The 20,327-nt window shown below is 43.3% G+C and overlaps 1 protein-coding gene across 3 annotated transcripts in view; it reads left to right on the top strand.

Moving 5' to 3' along the window:
- The window catches only part of PACRG (parkin coregulated), a 782,093-nt gene that overhangs the window by 477,165 nt on the left and 284,601 nt on the right, over nt 1-20,327 (top strand). For 2 of the 3 annotated variants that reach the window (XM_033939132.1, XM_033939133.1), the window contains one exon: nt 10,559-10,708. The exons of the other annotated variant lie outside the window; for it this stretch is intronic. In XM_033939132.1, coding sequence (XP_033795023.1) covers nt 10,559-10,708 — 150 coding nt within the window. The remainder of the gene's footprint in view (nt 1-10,558; nt 10,709-20,327) is intronic. 3 annotated transcript variants of the gene reach the window in all.

The following is a 20,327-nucleotide window of genomic DNA, read 5'->3' as shown; positions in this document are numbered from 1 at the left end:
AAAGGTGGGAGAGGGGAGATATGATAAAGCATTTAAATACCTACGTGATGTAAATGCGCATGAGTCGAGGCTCTTTCATTTGGAAGGAAGCTCTGGAATGAGCGGTATAAGATGAAGTTAAGACGTGATAGGCTCAGGAGTAATCTAAGGAAATACATTTTTACAGAAAGGGTGGTAGATGCATGGAACAGTCTTCCATTAGAGGTGGTGGAGACAGAGACTGTCTGATTTCAAGAAAGCCTGGGATAGTCAGTGGAATCTCTTAAAGAGAGGAAGAGATAATGGTTACTGCCGATGGACAGACTGGATGGGCCATTTGACCATTATCTGAGGTCATGTTTCTTTGTAGTACATTGGTCAAGGGCAGGGGTTTTCACATGAAGAGGTATGTTTTTATTGCTTTTCTAAAGCTGAGAATGAGGAGTCCTTCGAGGGATCTGATATGCGGGGGCAGTTGATTCCAGTGGCTCTGTATGAAGTGGGAGTAGGACCGTCAGTTGGCGGTTTGCAGTCGAAGGGCACGACATGTTTTTAATATTGCATCATAAGAATTGCCGCCGCTGGGTCAAGCCAGTGGTCCATCATGCCCAGCAGTCCACTCACATGGCAGCCCTTAGGTCAAAGACCAGTGTCTTAATTGAATCTAGCCTTACCTGCTTATGTTCTAGTTCAGCAGGAACTTGTCTAACTTTGTCTTGAATCCCTGTTTTCCCCTACAACAGCCTCCGAAAGAGCTTTCCAGATTTCTACCACTCTGGGAAAAGAAGAACTTCCTTAGGTTTGTTCGTAATATATCCCCTTTTAACTTTAGAGAGTGCCCTCTCGTTCTCTCCACCTTGGAGAGTGTAAACAACCTGTCTTTATCTACTAAGTTTATTCTCTTCATTATCTTGAATGTTTCGATCATGTCCCCTCTCAGTCTCCTCTTTTCAAGGGAGAAGAGGCCCAGTTTTTCTAGCCTCTCACTGTACGGCAACTCCTCCAGCCCCTTAACCATTTTAGTCACTCTTCTCTGGACCCTTTCGAGTAGTACTATGTCCTTTATGTATGGCGAACAGTGCTGGAAGCAGTATTCCAGGTGGGGGTGTACCATGGCCCGGTACTGCAGCATGATCCCCGTCTTAATAATTCCTAGCATTGTGTTTGCTCTTTTCGCCGCCACCGCACATTGCGTGACTTGTTGACAAGTACTCCCAAGTCTCTTTCCTCTGGGTCTCTCCGAGTACTGCACAGAACATCCTGTATTCGTGTATAAGATTTTTGTTACCGATATGTATCACCTTACACATATCCATGTTAAGCCTCATTTGCCATGTCGCTGCCCATTTCTCGAGCGTGTTTGTCAAGTTGCAGGTCTTCGCAATCCTTCTGTATCTTCACTACTCTGAATAACTTTGTATTGTCTGCAAATTTAATCACCTCGCTCATTGTACCAATTTCCAGGTGGTTTATAAATATGTTGAAGAGCACGGGACCAAGAACCGAACCCTGCGACACTCCACTCGTGACGCTTTTCTGTCTGAGTATTATCCATTTACTCCCACTCTATGTTTCCTATCCGCCAACCAGTTTTTAATCCACCTGAGTATTTCACCCTCGACTCCATGGCTCACAATTTTTCGAAGTAGTCGTTCATGCAGGACCTTGTCGAACGCCTTCTGAAAATCCAGATATACAATGTCGACTGGGTCACCCTTGTCTACCTGCCTGTTTACTCCCTCGAAGAAGTGCAGTAAGTTTGTCAAGCAAGATCTTTCTTTGCTGAAGCCGTGCTGGCTGGTCCTCATCAGATTGTGTCCGTCAAGGTGATCAATAATGCAGTCCTTTATCAGTGCCTCTACCATCTTTCCCAATACTAAAATCAGACTCACTGGTCTATAGTTTCCTGGATCTCCCCTCAAACCTTTCTTGAAGATCGGCGTAACATTTGCCACTTTCCAGTCTTCCGGAATCCTTCCTGATTTGATCGACAGATTGGCTATTAGTTGGAGCAGTTCAGCTATATCCCCTTTCAGTTCCTTGATTACCCTCTTATGGATGCCGTCCAGTCCCGTGGATTTATCATTTTTATGTCTATCAGTCTGCCTGCATACCTCTTCTAGACTGACAATCAACCCTGTCAGTTTCCCATCTTCGTTTCCTCTATATAGCCTGTCAGCTTCTGGTATCTAATATAATAAAACGCTAAGCCGTGCATGTGCACTCCCACCTGCGTGTGTCCGTTTTCCGTGAGATGTAGGGCACCTTAGGTAGGAGTGCGAATGCGCGCTTACGTCACCAGATGCCGATGCCTCCACAAGCCGACCACAGCCATCCGCCGAACTCCGTTCCTCCAGTCTCTTTTGGCCCCTCTTACCGCCTTATGGCACCTGCTTTGATGTTGTTTATGCTTTTTCCAGTTTTCATCCTTTTTTGACCTTTTCCATTCCTTAAACAAAGTCTTCTTGTCTCTGATTGCTTCCTTCACCGCTACAGTGAGCCACACCGGTTCCTTGTTCTTTATCCTCTTGGATCCCTTGTTGTTACGTGATATATATAGATTTTGTGCCTCGGTGACTGTGTCCTTAAAAAGGGACCATGCTTGCTCTAGCATTTTTACAGTGCTTATCTTCTTCTTAATCTTCTTCCCTACCATGAGTCTCATCCCTTTGTAATTCCCTTTTCGGAAGTTCAGTGCCATGGCCGTCGTTCTGGATCGATGTTTTGCCCCTGTGTCCAGGTTGAAGTGGATTATATTGTGATCACTGTTTCCCAGCATCCCTTCTACTTCTACACCTTGTGCCAGTCCTGATAGTCCATTTAGAATTAAGTCCAGAATTGCATTTCCTCTTGTATTTTCCTTGACATGTTGTTCCAGGAAGCAATTTCCTACAGCATCCAGGAACTTGGTATCCCTACTGCAGCCGTAGGTGCCTAGGTTCCAGTCTATCCCCAGATAATTGAAGTCACCCATAATAACTGCATTGCCTCCTTTCAGTTGCGCTTAATCTCATCTGTCATATCTCCATCAGTTTCTTCGGACTGCTCTGAGGGTTGGTAGTAGATGCCGATCTTCGTTTCCATTCCATTTGTTCCCAATATTTTGGCCCATAGAGACTCTACTTTATTTTTCATTTCCGGCGCATTTTCTCCGGTACTCGATTCCCTCTTTGATGTATAGGGTAATACCCCACCCTTTTGTCCTACTCTGTCTCTGCGCTATAGCTTGTATCCCAGTAGCACAGTGTTCCAGACGTTTTCTTCGTTCTACTATGTTTCATTGATGCCGATAATGTCAAGGTTATCTTTTTGTGCCATAGCTTCCAATTCCCCCATCTTATTCCTTAGGCTCCTTGCGTTCGTGTACATACACTTGAGTTTGCGGCCTGTTACTTTCTTGCATTTCCTTCCCTCTTGTGTCCCTTTTGATCTGTCTTCCCCGCAATCTTCCTGCATTGTATATTCTGGGTATACCGTTTCCCGAACCATCGACTCTTGGTCAACTGTTGGCTTTCCCCTTCTACCTAGTTTAAAAACTTCTCAATTTCTCGCTTGATGTTGCTGAGGTGGAGTCCATCCTTTCTGTATAGCTTGCTCTTCCCCAGAATGCATCCAGTTGCACACGAAGTGGAATTCTTCTTCCTCGCACCAGTGCCTCATCCACGTATTGACTGCTTGAAGCTCCATCATACCTCTTCCCGTTGGCCCTTGGTACCGGCAGGATCTCCGAGAACGCTATCCTAGGCATTCTGGACTTCAGTTTCCCTCAAACATCCAGAACTGGTCCTTCAGTGTTTCCCTGCTGTAGTTCCTGTTGCTCACATTGTTTGTTCCCGTGTGTATCACCACCATCGTATCTTACCCTTCTACACTGTCGATGATCCTGTCGATGTTGCTCACTATATCTTCTACCTTGGCTCCCGGTAGGCAGGTCACCAGCCTATCCTTTCTTCCTCCCACTATGTGGCTGTCGACTTGTCTGATGATGGAGTCCCCCATGATGATTGCTGTCCTCTCTATCTTTTCCTGTCTTTCCAGCCGCAAGTCCGTGTCCATAGTGTATGTCCATCTCTCCAGCCGTAGGTATGTGTCCTCTGTGCACTTCCATCTTCCCTCATCCTGGCGTTTGCTTGCATCGAACTCATCTTTCTGTGGGTTCCCTCCACTTTCCAGGTCTCGCTGCTGTGTCACCTATTCCTTCCTTGTGGTTGTCCTCCAGGTGGTCCTCACTCACTGTAGGTGTATCTAGGCAGTTCCACTGTTGGTGATTTTCCACAGCCTCCTCGATGAACTTCTCTAACTCATTGACTTATTCCTCAATTGTTTCCTCTGCCTTGAAGTTTTCTGCCTCCCTATCCTCCTCCTCCACTGCTCGAAGTGCTTCTAGTTCCAGTATTCTGCCCTCCAGGAGTCTGACTTGCTTCTTCAGGCCCTCCAGTTCCTCGCATCAAGCGCATACATAAGACTGCCTCCTAGAGGGGAGGGAGGCATACATATGGCAAAATGGTGCAGAAAACTGGGTAGCTTAACATCCTGCTTAAGTCTGCTTCTTCCATTGCTGTCCGCTTGCCAGTCTGCCATCTGAAGTGACTTCTCCCTATTTCCCTATAGGCCTTCTCACACTTTGTCTGAAGTGGCTTCTCCTTGCGTAGGAATCTGTGTAGTGTCCTTGGTTTACTGTGAAGTCTCTCTCCTGATTTTAAACCTGCTACCCTTGCTTGCTTGTTGCTTGCGGGTCCTCTGTGTCTGCTGTGGTTGCCCTCTGCTACTACTGTGTTTATTTATCTACTGCTTGTCTGCCTGTTGCCCTTGTGGTACTTGCCTGTGTAGGTGTCCTTCCCTAGTGTTTTTTCTTTGCAGTGACTTGTCCCTTCTTAAGGCCCTTCGCAAATGCACTCTTGCTAAGGCGAGCGCCTTTAACGCTTGCCTTCGACGTGCGCCGAATGGCTGAGTGCCGTTGGCCCCTCCCCTTTTAAGGGGGAGCTCTGGATCTGTGCTTGGCTGATGTCGGAGGGGTGGGCAGAGCTACTTCTCGCCGCTGCCCCTCACTCTCACCTACCTTCTCTCCTTCTTTCCCCTCTTACTCCTCTCTCTCTCTGCTCCTGATTCTGCTCCTTCTCCTGCTCAGCTGCCTCCAGACTTTCTCCTGCCTGCCTGCCCTGCTCTCTGGGCTCAGCTGTTAACTCGCCATTGGTCCCTCCCCTTTTAAGGGGGAGCTCAGGATCTGTGCTTGGCTGGCATCATAGGGGTGGGCGGAACTATCTCTCACCCCTGCCCCTCACTCTCGCCCGCCTTCTCTCCTTGTTTCCCCTCTTACTCCTCTCTCTCTGCTCCCGATTCTGCTCCTTCTCACCTGCCTCCCGACTTTCTCCTGCCTGCATTCTATTTGTCAAAAAAAACCCAGATCAGATGCAAATAATTTAGGTTCCTTGTATATTCACAACCCCTGTGGAATAAATTGATGCTGCAGTCTAAGGAGCAATATTTAAGGTTGTTAACAGTTACAGACCCTTACCTTTGGATCCTAAACTGCTATTGCTGTCTCCTAGATTAGATTTACTAAAAGCAGCTAAAGACAAAGGATTTATAACTTCTAAGGAACATGTGTTCCTCCAGGAATTACACCCTCATATACTGGTTATATTTTTTTATACTAAAGATTCATAAATCTTTAACCCATCTACCAGGTCACCCATTGTGAGTACTATGCATTTTGTATTGGACCCTTTATCTAAATTTTTAGATGTGTTTTTGAGACCTGAAGCTCAGAAGGCAAAAATCATACCTCCAGGTTACTTCCTAATTTTTAAGAATGTTGTATTATCCCTCACCCATCCCCTTGGGCAGCATCTTTGTATCCCTCCTGCCCATCCTCCCGTGCAGCAGAACCCTAAAAGCAATTTCATTATGTTGCCTTAGATCTAATCTAAACATTATTTTTGTATGTTACATCTTCCCTATAAAATAGAGCTTTAAATGGTTAACAAATAAACAAATTATAGATCATCCTTAAACAAACTGAATTTCAGATGTCATTTTTGAAATAAAAGTCTTGATCTTTGTGGAACATATAATACGAAGAGAAACCCAAAGACAGTGTGGAGTGTTGATGTTCCTAAAATGGACTTTATTGAAAATTTAAAAGTTCCAAAAATCAACGTAAACAATCCACATAAAAGTAAAATGATCCACATAAAAATCTTAAGAACCTAGTCCGCTGAGTGTGTAGGACCCAACACGGTCTGTGTTTCGACAAGATAGCCTTCTTCAGGGGTTTCTGATACTCCTAAGGTAGTAGATACTTGGAATAAACAGTCCAAAAGAACAATTAAGTGGAAATTCGCAGAGAACGCGCTTTTGGTTTATACAGCGCGTTCTCTGCAAATTTCCACACAATTGTTATTTTGGACTGTTTATTCCACATATCTACTACCTTAGGACTTTCAGGGACCCCTGAAGAAGACTATCTTGTCGAAACACGGACCGTGTTGGGTCCTACGCTCTCAGCAGACTAGGTCTTTAAGGTTTTTATGTGGATCATTTTACTTTTATGTGGATTGTTTACGTTGATTTTTGGAACTTTTAAATTTTCAATAAAGTCCATTTCAGGAACATTGTCACTCCACAGTGTCTTTTGGTTTCTCTTGGATTTTCTTCTCTGTATATCTCTCAGGGTCAATTTCTTTGTTTTGGTTCCATCACAGAAATACGAAGCCATTCTCTCCATGCAGCACAACCCCGATGACCCGCCAACCCATCCCCCTGTGCAGCATCTTTCCATGTCTCCCTCTCATCCCCCATGCAGCATCTTTCCATCTCTCTCTCCCATCCCTCCGTACAGCAGAACCCCGACAACCCTCCACCTCGAGGCCGACATACCTCTGTTCCAAACAGCAGTGATAACAGCACTGAACAGGCTGCTTCACGGCCTTCCCTGCCGGGGCCTTTCTTCTACTGCAGTGATGTGGCAGAGGGAAGTCCTCAGCGGTGAAGGCCATGAAGCAGCCTTAGTGCTGCCCTATGCTGTTTGGAACAGAGGTATGTCGGCCTCGTGGTGGGAGGGTCGGTGGGATTCTGCTGTGTGGGATGGGAAGGAGAGATGAAAAGATGTTATGCAAGGGGGATGGGTGAGAGGGAAGGAAAGATGCTGCACATGAGAGGGAGGGGGAGAAAGCACTGCCGCCGATAAATCGGGGGGTGTTGGGGACATTCGGGAGGGGCTTCAGGGGTTGACCCAACTAAGGCTTATTTTTGGGGTAGGGCTTATATTAGTACCTACCCCTAAAATCATGCTAGGGCTTTTTTTCGGAATAGGTCTTATTTTCAGGGAAACACGGTATTAGATGTGGTATCATTATATACTAAAATACACCATAATAGTTCTTTTGATGAGGCATGTAGAATAGCCACATGGTTCCTCATCTCATACATTTTCAAAGTATTATTGTATTGATGTGGCTGCTACGGCCAAGGCTGGCTTAACCTATGGACGAGGTAAGGTTCTGGAGGGCACAAAATGCCTGGGGCCATGACATTGCCATCCACAAGTTAAGCTATAGGATATGGCTTAAACACTCTCCTCCCTTTTCTGATGCTGAAGCACTTCCCTCCTTCCATGATTCTATTGCTTGATACTGATATTGACCCTCCCTCCTCATAGCAGCTGACCTATGAAGACATATCCTGTCTGGAATGTGCTGTGGTGTCAGAGGAGAGAGGAGAAAACTGGCATGGACAGCGAGGCATGGGGGAACCAACACAGAAGTGGGGCAGAGTATGGGGCAGGTACCAAAATAGAATTAGGTCCGGGGTGCTATAATGGCTTGAGTTGGCCCTGACTACAACAGAGGCTTCCTTTGGATCTTCAGTTCTTATACAAGGAATATCGATTTCTCTCCCAAATTGTACATTCTACAGGTATGTACATTCTACAGGTATGGACTAATCCTTTGGAGATGATAAGGAAGAAGAAATTAATTCTTACTTGTTAATTTTCTTTCCTTGAATCCCAAAGGATCAATCCAAATCCCATCCTTTCTCTATCATATTCTGCTTTGTTCAGTTTTTGGTTCTTAGGCACCAAGTTTGTGATTTTATATATAATGTAAAGTTTGTATAAAGTTATGAACATAAGAATAGCCATACTGGGTCAGACCAATGGTCCATTTAGCCCAGTATCCTGTTTCCACAGTGGCCAATCCAGGTTGAAAGTACCTGGCAGAAACCTAAATAGTAGCAAAATTCCATGCTACTGATCCCAGGGCAAGCGGTGGCTTCCCACATGTCTGTCTCAATAGCAGACTATGGACTTTCAGGAACTTGTCCAACTCTTTTTTAAACCCATCTGCATTAACCGCTGTTATCACTTCCTCTAGCTATGAGTTCTAAAACTTAACTATTCTTTGAATAAAAAGATATTTCATCCTCTTGGCTTTAAAAGTATTTCCAAGTAACTTTGCTGAGTGTCCCTTAGTCTCTGCAATTTTTGATAGAGTAAAAAATTGATTCACTTGTACCTGTTATATACCATTCAGGATTATGTAGACCTCAATCATATCTCCCCTCAGCTGTCTCTTTTCCAAGCTGAAACACCCTATCCTTTTTAGCCTTTCCTCATACCAGAGGAGTGCCATCCCCTTTATTATTGAAGAGGCAGGAGTTCTGATTCTTTCTGTCAAGTTCTTACTACTTGTCTCTCTGAAACCTAACTGGAACCTAATGTACATCAGCCTTTATGGCAAAATTCTGTAGTACTCTCTATTTCCACTTGCTGGGAAAAGAGAAGATAATGGATGGCGGGAAAGTGCAGAAAAGTATGGACTGATCCTTTGGGACTAAAGGAAAGAAAATTAGCAGGTAAGAACTAATTTCTCCATATAGCTAAGCCAATAAATTAAACAAAGTGGCGAGTCATATATTTTATTATTTAATAATTCACAGAATGTTCCTTTTATAAAGCCACAGTAGTGGCTGCTGCTGCGATAATTACTCCAACGCCCATTGGGATTTAATGGGCATCGGAACATTTGCCATGTGGCAGCTGCTACCACAGCTTTATAACAAGGATGGAGATATTAACAATTTGATTTATATCTCTAGGTAGTGGACCCTTCCAAAGATCCTAAGGTATCATCTTCTTTGTGTATATTTGCTGGTTTTATTATAATAACAGTTAAAACTAAATGGCAAGTTTTATTATTATTATTATTATTAAAAGGCCAAGTATTAGGCATTTATCTGAAATGCTCAATTAACTGGCATCTACCCTAGCCAGCACTTTCAGTGGAGGGGAACAACATTTGGGAACAGGATGAATTAAGATGTGAAACTGCTATGCTCTATTTTGTCCCCTGCAGTGTCATTTCATTCCTTTATGTTCCCTAAAAGAGAGGTAAGGGGAAATGAGAGGAAATAAGTGGATGGATTAAGAGCAAAGTTGTTCTTTCCTTTGCTCTTTCCACATCCTTCTTGTTATCTTCTTGCTGAAGCAGACAGCTCTCCAATAACTGGCATATGTGATAAACCAGTACCACCTCTTCTCCATGTGTGCTGTTTAATGGAGGTTTTATTATCAATTTATGCTGACATACTACCTTCTTTTGAAAGAAAGCCTTGACCTAAATTGGTTTAAAAATGCCCAACAATGCAAAATAACCATCCTTAAAATATTTTATTTCCATCTGTGTTTGTATGGTAAATTATTCTGAAGATGTAGAAGACTGTGGGTGGGCTTGAGATTAATGATGTTTACTAGAAAATGTAATTGTTCATTTTCAGATATACTCAATTTTGTTATGCAAGAAGCAAAAGAAAAGATGTACTTTAGTGCCTTTGCTGCTGTGAATGCCATAAAAGAAAAGAAGCAAAAAAGTTTATGAAGTATCAAAAGACTGATAGCAGTAAACAAAAAAAACAAAAAAAAAAAAGATAAAGTTATCTACATCTTTAACTACACAAAAATCTCAAGTGGGCAATAAAGAATCTGCATTTTTGCATTTCAGAATGTTTGCCTTTTACAAGTAGCCCACAGCTTGCTTTATTTTTCTTTTTTGTCCCCCTCACAAATGTTTGCTTTATTGTACTGGCTTTGAGAATAGATGGGATTGTTCATTGAAAGGAATTAAGTGTTTCCTAAGCATATAGCTACAGACTTACAAATAGGCTAATTGTTGCCTCAGAATGTATCTGTTGTTGTCGACCTTCGCAGGTTGTCTTCCCAGTTCCATAGGCCCCAGTAGTACTTGCTGAGGGTTTTGTTTATCAGTCCAGTAATGCTGCCAACATGAGGGAATAATGAGCTGCATTCTTGGGGTTAGTTAGGAGTCAGCACAAATTGTGGGAACAAACAATAGTCAGACAAGGCAGTGTTTTATAACACCAGGGCCGCAATCCATCTTTAGGAGCTTTCAAAGTTGGACTAATAAAGGCCCACTTACAATCCCCAGCATAGAACAATTTAATTAAATTTGCCCATTAGAGGGTTTCATTCCTTCTACCACCTTTCACCCTTTTTACATTACAGAAATTAATTCTTCTGTCGTCTTTTTTTTTTTAACTGTTTTCTTCTACTGCTTCACAGATGCACTCAATCTTCGTAACCATCATGTTATGTGCATTACACTTAAAGTACTCCAACATCTGATTGTGTCAGCTGACTTGGTGGGTGAGGCATTGGTACCCTATTACCGTCAAATACTTCCCATCCTGAACCTCTTTAAGAATATGAATGGTAAGTTTTCTCAGTGGACACTGCTTGGCAACCTTGGAGGTAAAAATAGGCTCAAAGCAGGGTTAATTAACAATGCATTTAGGATTTATTACCACATATGAAGCCAAATGCATTTAGAGCTCTAAATAATGTAACCCTCTCCTTCTTCTCCTCTGGGATACAGAAAAATTAACAATTTCATTTATTACTCCTTACACATACAGCTTTTTAAGCACAGTACTGAAGCACTGGAGCAGTTCTATAGTCTTCCAATAATTAAATTGTTAAGTTTTATAATACTTTTCTGAATTTATTAATAGATCACAAAGTTAGTTTCTTTTATTTCCCTTGGTTTATGGTTATTACTTCATTTTCTACATCAGCTCTTTATGGTGCTGAAGTCCCATTGTCATTCATTTTTAGCTGTCAATTAAATTTAAAGCAGAGACAGCATAATAATTAATTGAATACAGTTTGCTTAATTTGAGAGACAAAGATCTTTTATTATTCAAATCCATATGACATTTCTAGCAATGTACTTTTATTTCCTATCACTTATTAAAATGGGTTGTATTAACTTATATAGTCCTTACCAGTAGAACAAACATTCTTAAGAAAATTGCAGTATTTAAATTTGCATTTTCTAGTGACCTAATACTATAGTTTAAACTGTTTGCAGTTAAATTAGAGGCAAGATTCTGATTCTGAGTTCTGGGACATGGTCCTTATTTTAATCAAGATGCTAGGAAATATACTGTAGTTAGCTTTAGCTGTTTAGATGAACATTTTTTATCATAGTAATCATGTTTATATACTATAGGACATTGGCAAAATGTGCAGTTTATCTGTTCTCATATGTGGGTGACATCAACCACGGAGCTCAGTAGGGACTGTCTAAAAGTACACTGACACTTTTTAGTCTTTTGAATACCGCCCATACTGCGCATGCATCTGTGCCTTCCCGTCCAACTGTGGCTCACAGGATCATCAGTTCTCTGGAGTTTATTTTATTTTATTTATTTTAGTATTTATGGACCACTTATAGCCTAAGTAGTTTACATGCAGGAAGTCAAATATTTTTCCCTATTTATTCCAGTGGGCTCACAATCTGGGAAAATGGAGTGTTAAGTGACTTGCACAGGGTCCCAGGGCTAGGCTTGAACCTGCAATCTCAAGGTGCTGAGGCTGCAGCCCTAACAACTATGCCACTCCTCCACTCTGAGCGCATAAAATGATTTCACATTTTTGTGCCTTCCTGTTCTGTTTTCTTCATATTTTTTCAGTTTTATTATTTTTCTTCAGTTCCATTGAAAAATTCTCAATTTTTGACCAACTTGTTTTTTAGAGCCTTTGGGCCCTCCTCAGCCTGTTTTCAGGCTGGGAGCATCGTGCCTTTTATGGATTGTAATCTACTCGACCTTCCCGGACCATATTGTGCTTCGATCTTGCGTCAGCAGTCTTCCCCTCGATGTCCAAACCTCCAAGTGTCTTCAAATGGTGCACTCAGTGCCAACGGATCATTCTGGCTACAGACTCGCATATCTGTATCTCCAGTGCCTTGGTCCTGAGCACCATGATACGTCATGCCAACTCTGCTCTAAGCTGTAGAAGAGGTCGCTGAAGTTCAGACAGTTACAATACAAAAAACCTTTTGGTTCTGCAGGTACATTGAGAATATCTGATGACTATGATGTCAACATTCAACTTTGTACACCTCCAGCATTGACACCGGTACTAGTGGCATTGACAGTCGGAGCTGCTTCTGATTCATCAGTGTTGCCTCCTTCAGGAGAAGTTAATGAAAAGGCTAAGAGGCACAAACATCTGTCTATCTCTAGATGTGTGTTAGCACCATCCCAGGCATCGATCCCATCGAATTACTCAAAGCATAGGCACACCAAGATTAGGTCACCATCACTACAATTGGTGTCTCATCTGAGGCATGCCTCAACATCAAGGTCACCAACGCCTCGACACCCATCAATGCCTGTACCTTCTGTACCAAGTGCAACATAGTACCTGCGCCATCTCTGCAAAATCAGCTTCGAGATTTATTGCAGAAGGAGCTTGCCTAGATGCTACAGTCACACATGGTGCAAATGCCTGCTCTAGAACATCCAACCTCATTCCAGTCTGAGTCCTGCCCATCGACACTTCCATTCAAAGAGACCTGCCTATTCATCCAGGGAGCATAGTTCTTCATTCCATTCTTGACATTCCTCTGGTCGCTCCCATTGATGCATACCTCAGTGTTCATCTTGGGATTCACCTTGACACTATTATTGTTGAATTCCTCGACAGTCTTCTTGATGCTCTCCTCAATTTCTCCCTAAATATTCTTCATCTCAGAGACCTGACCTTGAGGGATATGATTTTGATTTATTTCCTCGTTCTTCTTCAGATTATCCAGAGCTTTCTGCAGAAGAGTCTTATGGTATATCATCTGATCTATCTCCTCATAGGAGGTCTGCTCCTGAAAGTCTATTTTTATAAGATTTATCAAATGGGAGAGGATTTACCTATCAGTATGGAGTCATAGACAGAGCCCTGAGCAGAACTAAAGGATGCTCTAGACCAGTGGTTCCCAAACCTGTCCTGGGGGACCCCCAGCCAGTCAGGTTTTCCAGATATCCCTAATGAATATACATGAGAGAGATTTGCATATAATGGAAGTGACAGGTATGCAAATCTCTCTCATGCATATTCATTAGGGATATCTGGAAAACCTGACTGGCTGGGGGTCCCCCAGGCAGGTTTAGGAACCACTGCTCTAGACTATAAAGAGTGACCTAAAGATTGTGTAAAATTACCTCTACACAACTTGAAAGAAGCTTTATTTAACAACTGGGAAACACCACTCTTAGTCCCAGTAGCTCCAGACAAGTTAGACACCTTATACAGGATTCAATCATGTCCTAGCATCGACTGGCCACAACTGCAACATCAGTCTTTAGTAGTGAATTCAGCACTTACAAAAGCAAATACTTCTAGAACTTATTCCAGCACTCCTCCTGGAAGGAAGGCAACACTCTGGATAAATTTGGGCATAGGATATTTCAGAGCACTATGTTGACCAATAGAATCCTGAACTACAATTTCTTTAACATTCTACCTGAAATCTCTCATACAAAAGATGTTCTATTATGAGCAACATATACCTTCACAACATCTAAGCTTTTTCCAACATCTTGCAAATGACCTTTTAGAGACCAGGAAATATATGGTGTGATTTACCTTTTATGCTTTTGACATTGCATCTTAAACATCTGCAATGTCAACTGCAATGCATAGGCAGGCCTGGCTTAGAATCTCTGACCTACAGTAGATGCCAATATTCAAGATCAACTCTCAAATATTCCATGCATGGGAGACAATCTTTTCAGAGATTGTATAGAGGAGGCAACTCAGAAAATTAAAAAGCATTAAGATTGTATGACTACTTTATTAACTAGTACTAAGTCATCCTAACCTCAGCCATCCACGTAACATTCCAAAACTTCCAAACATCCCTGCTATTATCCCAAACATAGATATAGACAGCCTGCCATGTCCACTTGAGCACCTACTCAAAGACATCCAAGACAATAGAGGACTCAGAAGACTCAATTACAACCATAGTCCAAACATCAACAGTCATTTTGACTCCATCCTACAGAGCCTAGCCAGTATTTCACAACCTGTTCCTCATACTTGCCCATAGGAGTTTGAATCATTCACTATTACCATCTCTGGTCCATAATAACATCAGATCATTGGGTCCTTCAGATACTGAATTATAGATATGCCCTTCATTTACAAAAGAGATCTCAAAACCATTCTCCAAGAGAGTCCTGTTTCAACTCATATCAAAAGACCCTCATTTACCAGGAGTTCTCAGGGCTGTCCCAACAAATGCAAGTAACCTCAGACCTTCGTTAGCCCCTTCAGTGGAGGCTGTTACCAGCCAATCTCTTTAGAGGTCTCCGTTTCCATATTCCACCACATGCTTGGATGAGGAGCCCATCTGGATGGCCTCCATACTCAAGGCAACTGGAGTCCTTACAAGAAAACTCTCCACATCAGTCTCTTCAAGCTTTGAGCAATCCAAAATGTTCTACCCACATTCCAGGATCACCTTCTCAATCAAGTAGTACTTATTCAAACAGACAACCAGGTAGCCATGTACTACCTGAACAAACAAGGAGGCACAGGATCTCATTATCTTTGCCAAGAAGTGATCCAGATTTGATGCTGGGCAATTCTTCACAACATTTTCCTGAAAACAGTCTACCTAGCAGGAAAACTGAATGTCCTAGCTAAGAATTGAGCAGACTCCTACAGCCTCCTGAGTGGTCACTGAACTCAACTGTGTTGCATAAGATTGTCAAGGATTGAGGGACTCCAGAGGTGGATCTCTTTGCTTCTCCCCACAATCACAAGCTTCCAGTCTTCTTTTCCAGACTTTACATACCAAATCATCTGGACTCAGATGTTTTCCTTCTCAACTGGAAGGACAGGTTTCTCTATGCTTTTCCTCCAATACCTCTACTCAGGAAGACTCTACTCAAGCTTTGCCACCATGATTCTCATAGCACCTAAGTAACCTTGACAACCATGGTTCCCTCTCATACAATTCAGTGTATGGGAATCCATTACACTTCAATTCTTCCTAACACTGTTCACACAGAATAAGGGTTCAGTTCTCTTCTGCATCCCAATCTGTTTGTTAGCTCTCACAGCATGGTCTCTCTATGAACCAATAGATACGTTTCCACTATCTGCATCAATATCAACCATCACAGAGGCATAGAGGAAACCCTCTACTCAGTGCTGCAATCATTTCAAATGGACTCATTTCACAATCTGATGCAATCTCAACTCACTATATCTGACGACCTGCCCACTACCACTAGTTCTGGACTATCTTCTACACCTCTCTAACTCTGGTCTTAAAACATCTTCAGTCAGAGCTCCTTTGAGTGCTATAAGTGCTTTCCATATACCTCTGGATAAGAAGCCTTTGTCTGTTTCCAGATTCATGAAAGGCCTTTTTCATACCAAACTACCAATAAAGCCTCCTCCAGTTGCTTAGGATCTCAGTGTTATCCATTCCACTCTAATGAAGCCTCCCTTTGAACCACTGGTGCTTCATCTCTCAAACATCTCACTTGGACAGTAAGATTTCTCATGTCTATTACATCTGCCAGCTGAGTCAGTGAGCTTCAAGCACTTGTATCAAATTCACTTAGGATGTGATAGATCTCCAGTGACAGATAAGCATGTTGTTTGATTGAGATTAATTTTCAATGCACAACGTCACTCAAGGTTTGTAGTGAAGGAGGTTTATTTCATGCCAATGATTGCCCCACATATACCACCTACCTGACTAACTGGGAGGTGGTGGAGTGCTAAGGCTTTTCCTCCTCACTTTTTATACTTTGAGTACTAACACTTTTTGGAAGTGTTTAGTAATCCATCCATTCTTGTAAACCGTCTAGATAAAATTATTGATAAATGGTATATCAAAATAACAATAAACTTGAAACTGGGTAGTTATAGATACTTTAGGCTGTTTACTATACACTTCTTAGATTTTAAGATGACACCTGTATCATGTACATATATTTCTGAGTAGAGGTGTTTGGCGAAGAATTCACCATATACAACATTCGACCACAATAGAGTAGTGTTTCACACTCATCCCAAATTCCTTCTGAAAGACACCTCCAAATTTCATCTCAACTAGTCTATAGCTCTACCTGTCTTTTTTCAAAGACCAAATTCTCACCCTGGTGAAGCTGCACTCCTCCACACTTTGGATTGTAAACGTGGTTTAGCTTACTATATGGATCAGACCAAGCCACAAAGGGCTGCTGCTCAGCTGTTCTTGTCACAAAGAGAACCATCTCCACATGGCTGGCGGACTGTATTTCCTTCTGCTATGCTCGGGCTGAAGGTCTTGTCACCACACACAAAGTTCAAGCAATGACGACTTCAGTAGCTCGTCTACATTCCACTCCCTTTAAGGACATCTGTAAAGCAGCCACCTGGTTCTCAGTTCATATATTCACATCCTACTGTTGTTTGGAGAATCATTCCAGATAGGATAGTCAGTTCAGCCAAGCAGTTCTACAAAATTTATCTTCTACTTAGATGCCAACTTCCCTTCAACCCTTTTGGTTTTGCCAGGCTCACAGTAGTTATTAAGAACCCTCTTCTCAGATGCATGATTCTGGCAGCTAGGGAGTCCCACATGTGAGAATATGCTGCCTGCTTGTCCTCAGATAAAGCATAGTTACTCACCTGTAGCAGGTGTTATTCAAGGACAGCAAGCAGATATTTCACAACACTTCTGCCTCCCCTAATTGACTTCTTAGCTTTATTACTGAACTGATGGTACCATGAGCTGACGTTGGGTGGAAAGGCACCAGCACATGTGCTGTACGGGTAGTCTTCAAAAGACTTAAAGTGACAGTACACTTTGTGATTGTCCGTACCAGACTCCATGGATGATATCACCCTCATTTATAATAATAAAACGCTAAGCGCATATGCGCACTCTTAATGCCGTGTTGCCTGATCTGTAGTTCTGTGGCCGTTAGAGTGCGCATGCGTGCTTACCACGCATCTCTCTGTCTCGCAGCAGGCTTGCCGGCTCCTCTATCGAACCTCACCAGAGTCAGAGAAGACTTCCGACTCTGGCGGGGATCGAGAGAGGAGACACAGCGTCGGCTTTGAACTAAAAAATGAACTTTGTCTGGCCGGAGCCGGCAAGCCCGCTGTGAGACAGAGATGGCATCTGAATATTAATGGAGCGTGGACATAGGGGGCCTGGCTCCCCGGCTACTGCATCCAGAACACAATGTCGAAAGTGGAAGATGGCAGTGGGTTGGTTCACCTCACGGCAAATGCGCAGGAACCGGCTCACCCTCCCTCTTCCCCGCTCTCTCCTCCTCTTCCGCGGACGGCATGTGCTACGGGGACGATGCCTGCTTTGTGGCCCAGCACCAGACAGCGGACGTGTTCAGTGAGTTTGACTTCTAGGGACAGGGGAAGCACGGAAGAGGTGCTGCTGGACTGTGGGAGCAGGGAAGAGAGACAGGGGAGCACGGAAAAGGTGCTGCTGCACAGGGAAGTGGGGTGGGGGAGGGAAATTCTGCTGCACAGGGAAATGGAGGGGGAGGGTATGCCGCTACTGTTCAAGGGGGTGGGGAGGGAAATGCTGCTGGTGAGAAAAGGGGGCTGGGGCTGAAAGGGAAAAGATGGGAGAAGGGGGCTGGGGGGGGGAAATGGGTTTGGAAATGGAGCTGGGGCTAAAATAGGAGACATGTGAGGGAAGGAGGCTTTACTAGCACCCGTTAATATAACAGGCTTAAACACTAGTGTGATAATATCTGCCTTCTATCCTTGGATAACACAGGCGAGTAACTATGCTTTATGTGAGTCTACTAAACTCATGAATGCACAACTATTTGCTATGGAAGAGCTTACAGTCTTCTAAGGCAATAGTTGACATAGAAGAATGGAGGTTTCTGCCCATGCTGTTATATAAGTTGTAGTTTGGAAAGTATTGATATGAGTAGGGGATAGGAAATTGTTTTTCTTTGTTTTTATGGTTTGTTATATATGAATTGGTTTTAGTTTTGATATTTTGGTTTTCTTTATTACTTGTATACTTGTTTAATAAAGCTTTTGTATTATATTGTTTGTATTTAAATTTTGTGTTTGCATGGATTGTTTTATGCACTTAAATATGTTTCTTATAACCTACTTAGTTCCTTTTGCTATTGCTATGGAACAGGTAATAAATCCAGAATTAAGCAGGCCTTTTACTAAACTGAGTTAATCTGATAACAGGAAACTTAGGCCTAGATTCACTAAACCTCCAAACCATGTGCGATCCGTTTCCGTTTGCATGCCGGCCGACCAATTCAGTACAGGCCTGCATGCAAATGGGGACGATCGTTAACACGGCCCCCTACCCACGGCCAGAGCGAACCCCGCTCATGCGCACTCACTGACAGTAGTGACAGGAGAAGCAGCCTCCTGTCACTGCTGTCAGGGCTCAGCCCAGCCCAGATCTCGCTTGCCTGCTCCCAGACTCTCCTGCTCTCTACCGCCGTTCCCTGCAGTGTAAGCCCGTGGTTTTAAAATGGACCTGCACTGCGGAGAACGGCGGCAGAGTGCAGAAGAGTCTGGCAAGCAGTCAAGAGAGATCGGGCACCGGCCCAACACACCGGCCCTGCCCGACACCCCCGGCAGGCCCCGATCTAAACTAAACTAAACTAAACTAAGCCTTAAGTTTATATACCGCATCATCTCCACGGAAGCGGAGCTCGACACGGTTTACAAAGCTTAAAAATACAAGAAGAGAGGGGAGAGAGAATTTACAAGAGCATATGAAAAGAGGGGAAGTAAGCAGGAGATGTTATATATTAGAGAAAAGCCAGGTTTTCAGTTGTTTTCGGAACAGTTGGAGGGAGCCCAGGTTCCGCAGCGGGATAGTGAGATCGTTCCAAAGGCCCGTGATTTTGGAGAGGAGGGATCTTCCCAGTTTGCCTGCGTGGGGGATGCCATGTAGAGAGGGGAAGGATAGTTTATGTCTGTGAGCAGATCTGGTGGTAGCAGGCATTAGGGCGAGGAAGGATAGAGGGATTAGTGGCGGAAGGATGCCATGAATTATCTTGAAAGCCAGACAGGAGCATTTGAAGTGAATTCTGGAAAGTACAGGGAGCCAGTGAAGATTGGTAAGTAAGGGGGAGACGTGATCAAATTTGCGTTTAGCAAAAATCAGTTTGGCCGCAGTATTCTGGATGAGCTGGAGTCTGTGAAAACTTTTTTTTGTTAGGCATAGGTAAATGGCATTACAGTAATCGAGTTTGGATAAGATGATGGATTGTACCAGGACGGTAAAGTGTTTTTGGTGGAAATAGGATCTAACTTTCCTCAGCATGTGAAGGCTGAAAAAACATGATTTTGCCAAGGAATTCAGGTGATCGTTGAGGGAGAGGGAGGAATCGATAATGATGCCGAGGACCTTGCTTGAGAACTCAAGGTGAAGAGCAGGACCTGTGGGTAGAGTGAAGAGAGTGGGCAGGTGTACTTACTTAGGGCCGAGCCAGAGTAGTTTTGTCTTTGATTCATTTAATTTCATCTGAACAGAGAGGGACCAGGCATGAAGCCTCATTATGCATGAGGTGATGTTCTCTTGGAGGTTTGTAAGGTTCTGGTCTGTTTCGAGGAGGATAAGGATATCGTCTGCATATGTGTATATTGTTTCAAGGGGGGATAGTTTGAGAAGCTTCAGGGAGGTCATATACATGTTGAAGAAGATAGGGGATAGGGGAGAACCCTGTGGGACCCCGCAGGATGGTGTCCACGAAGTGGATTTGGAGCCATTTGCGTTGACAATGTAGGAACGTGCGCGAAGGAAGTTTGAGAACCACTTTAGGACAAAGGAGTCTATTCCTATCTCAGAAAGTTGGTAGATTAGTATGTCGTGGTGCACGACGTCGAAAGCTGCGGAGAGATCGAACTGTAGGAGAACAGCAAATTTGTTTCGGGCGTGAAGTTGTTGCACCTTTGAGATTAAGGGAACTAGGAGGGACTCGGTGCTGAAGTTGGCCTAAATCCGAATTGGTAGAGTTGGAGGATGGAGAAT

This window comes from Geotrypetes seraphini, chromosome 3 (genome assembly GCF_902459505.1).
Source record: "Geotrypetes seraphini chromosome 3, aGeoSer1.1, whole genome shotgun sequence".
Lineage (NCBI taxonomy): Eukaryota > Metazoa > Chordata > Amphibia > Gymnophiona > Dermophiidae > Geotrypetes > Geotrypetes seraphini.
Note: the sequence above shows the minus strand (reverse complement) of the source record. Positions and strands in the feature narration are given on the sequence as shown.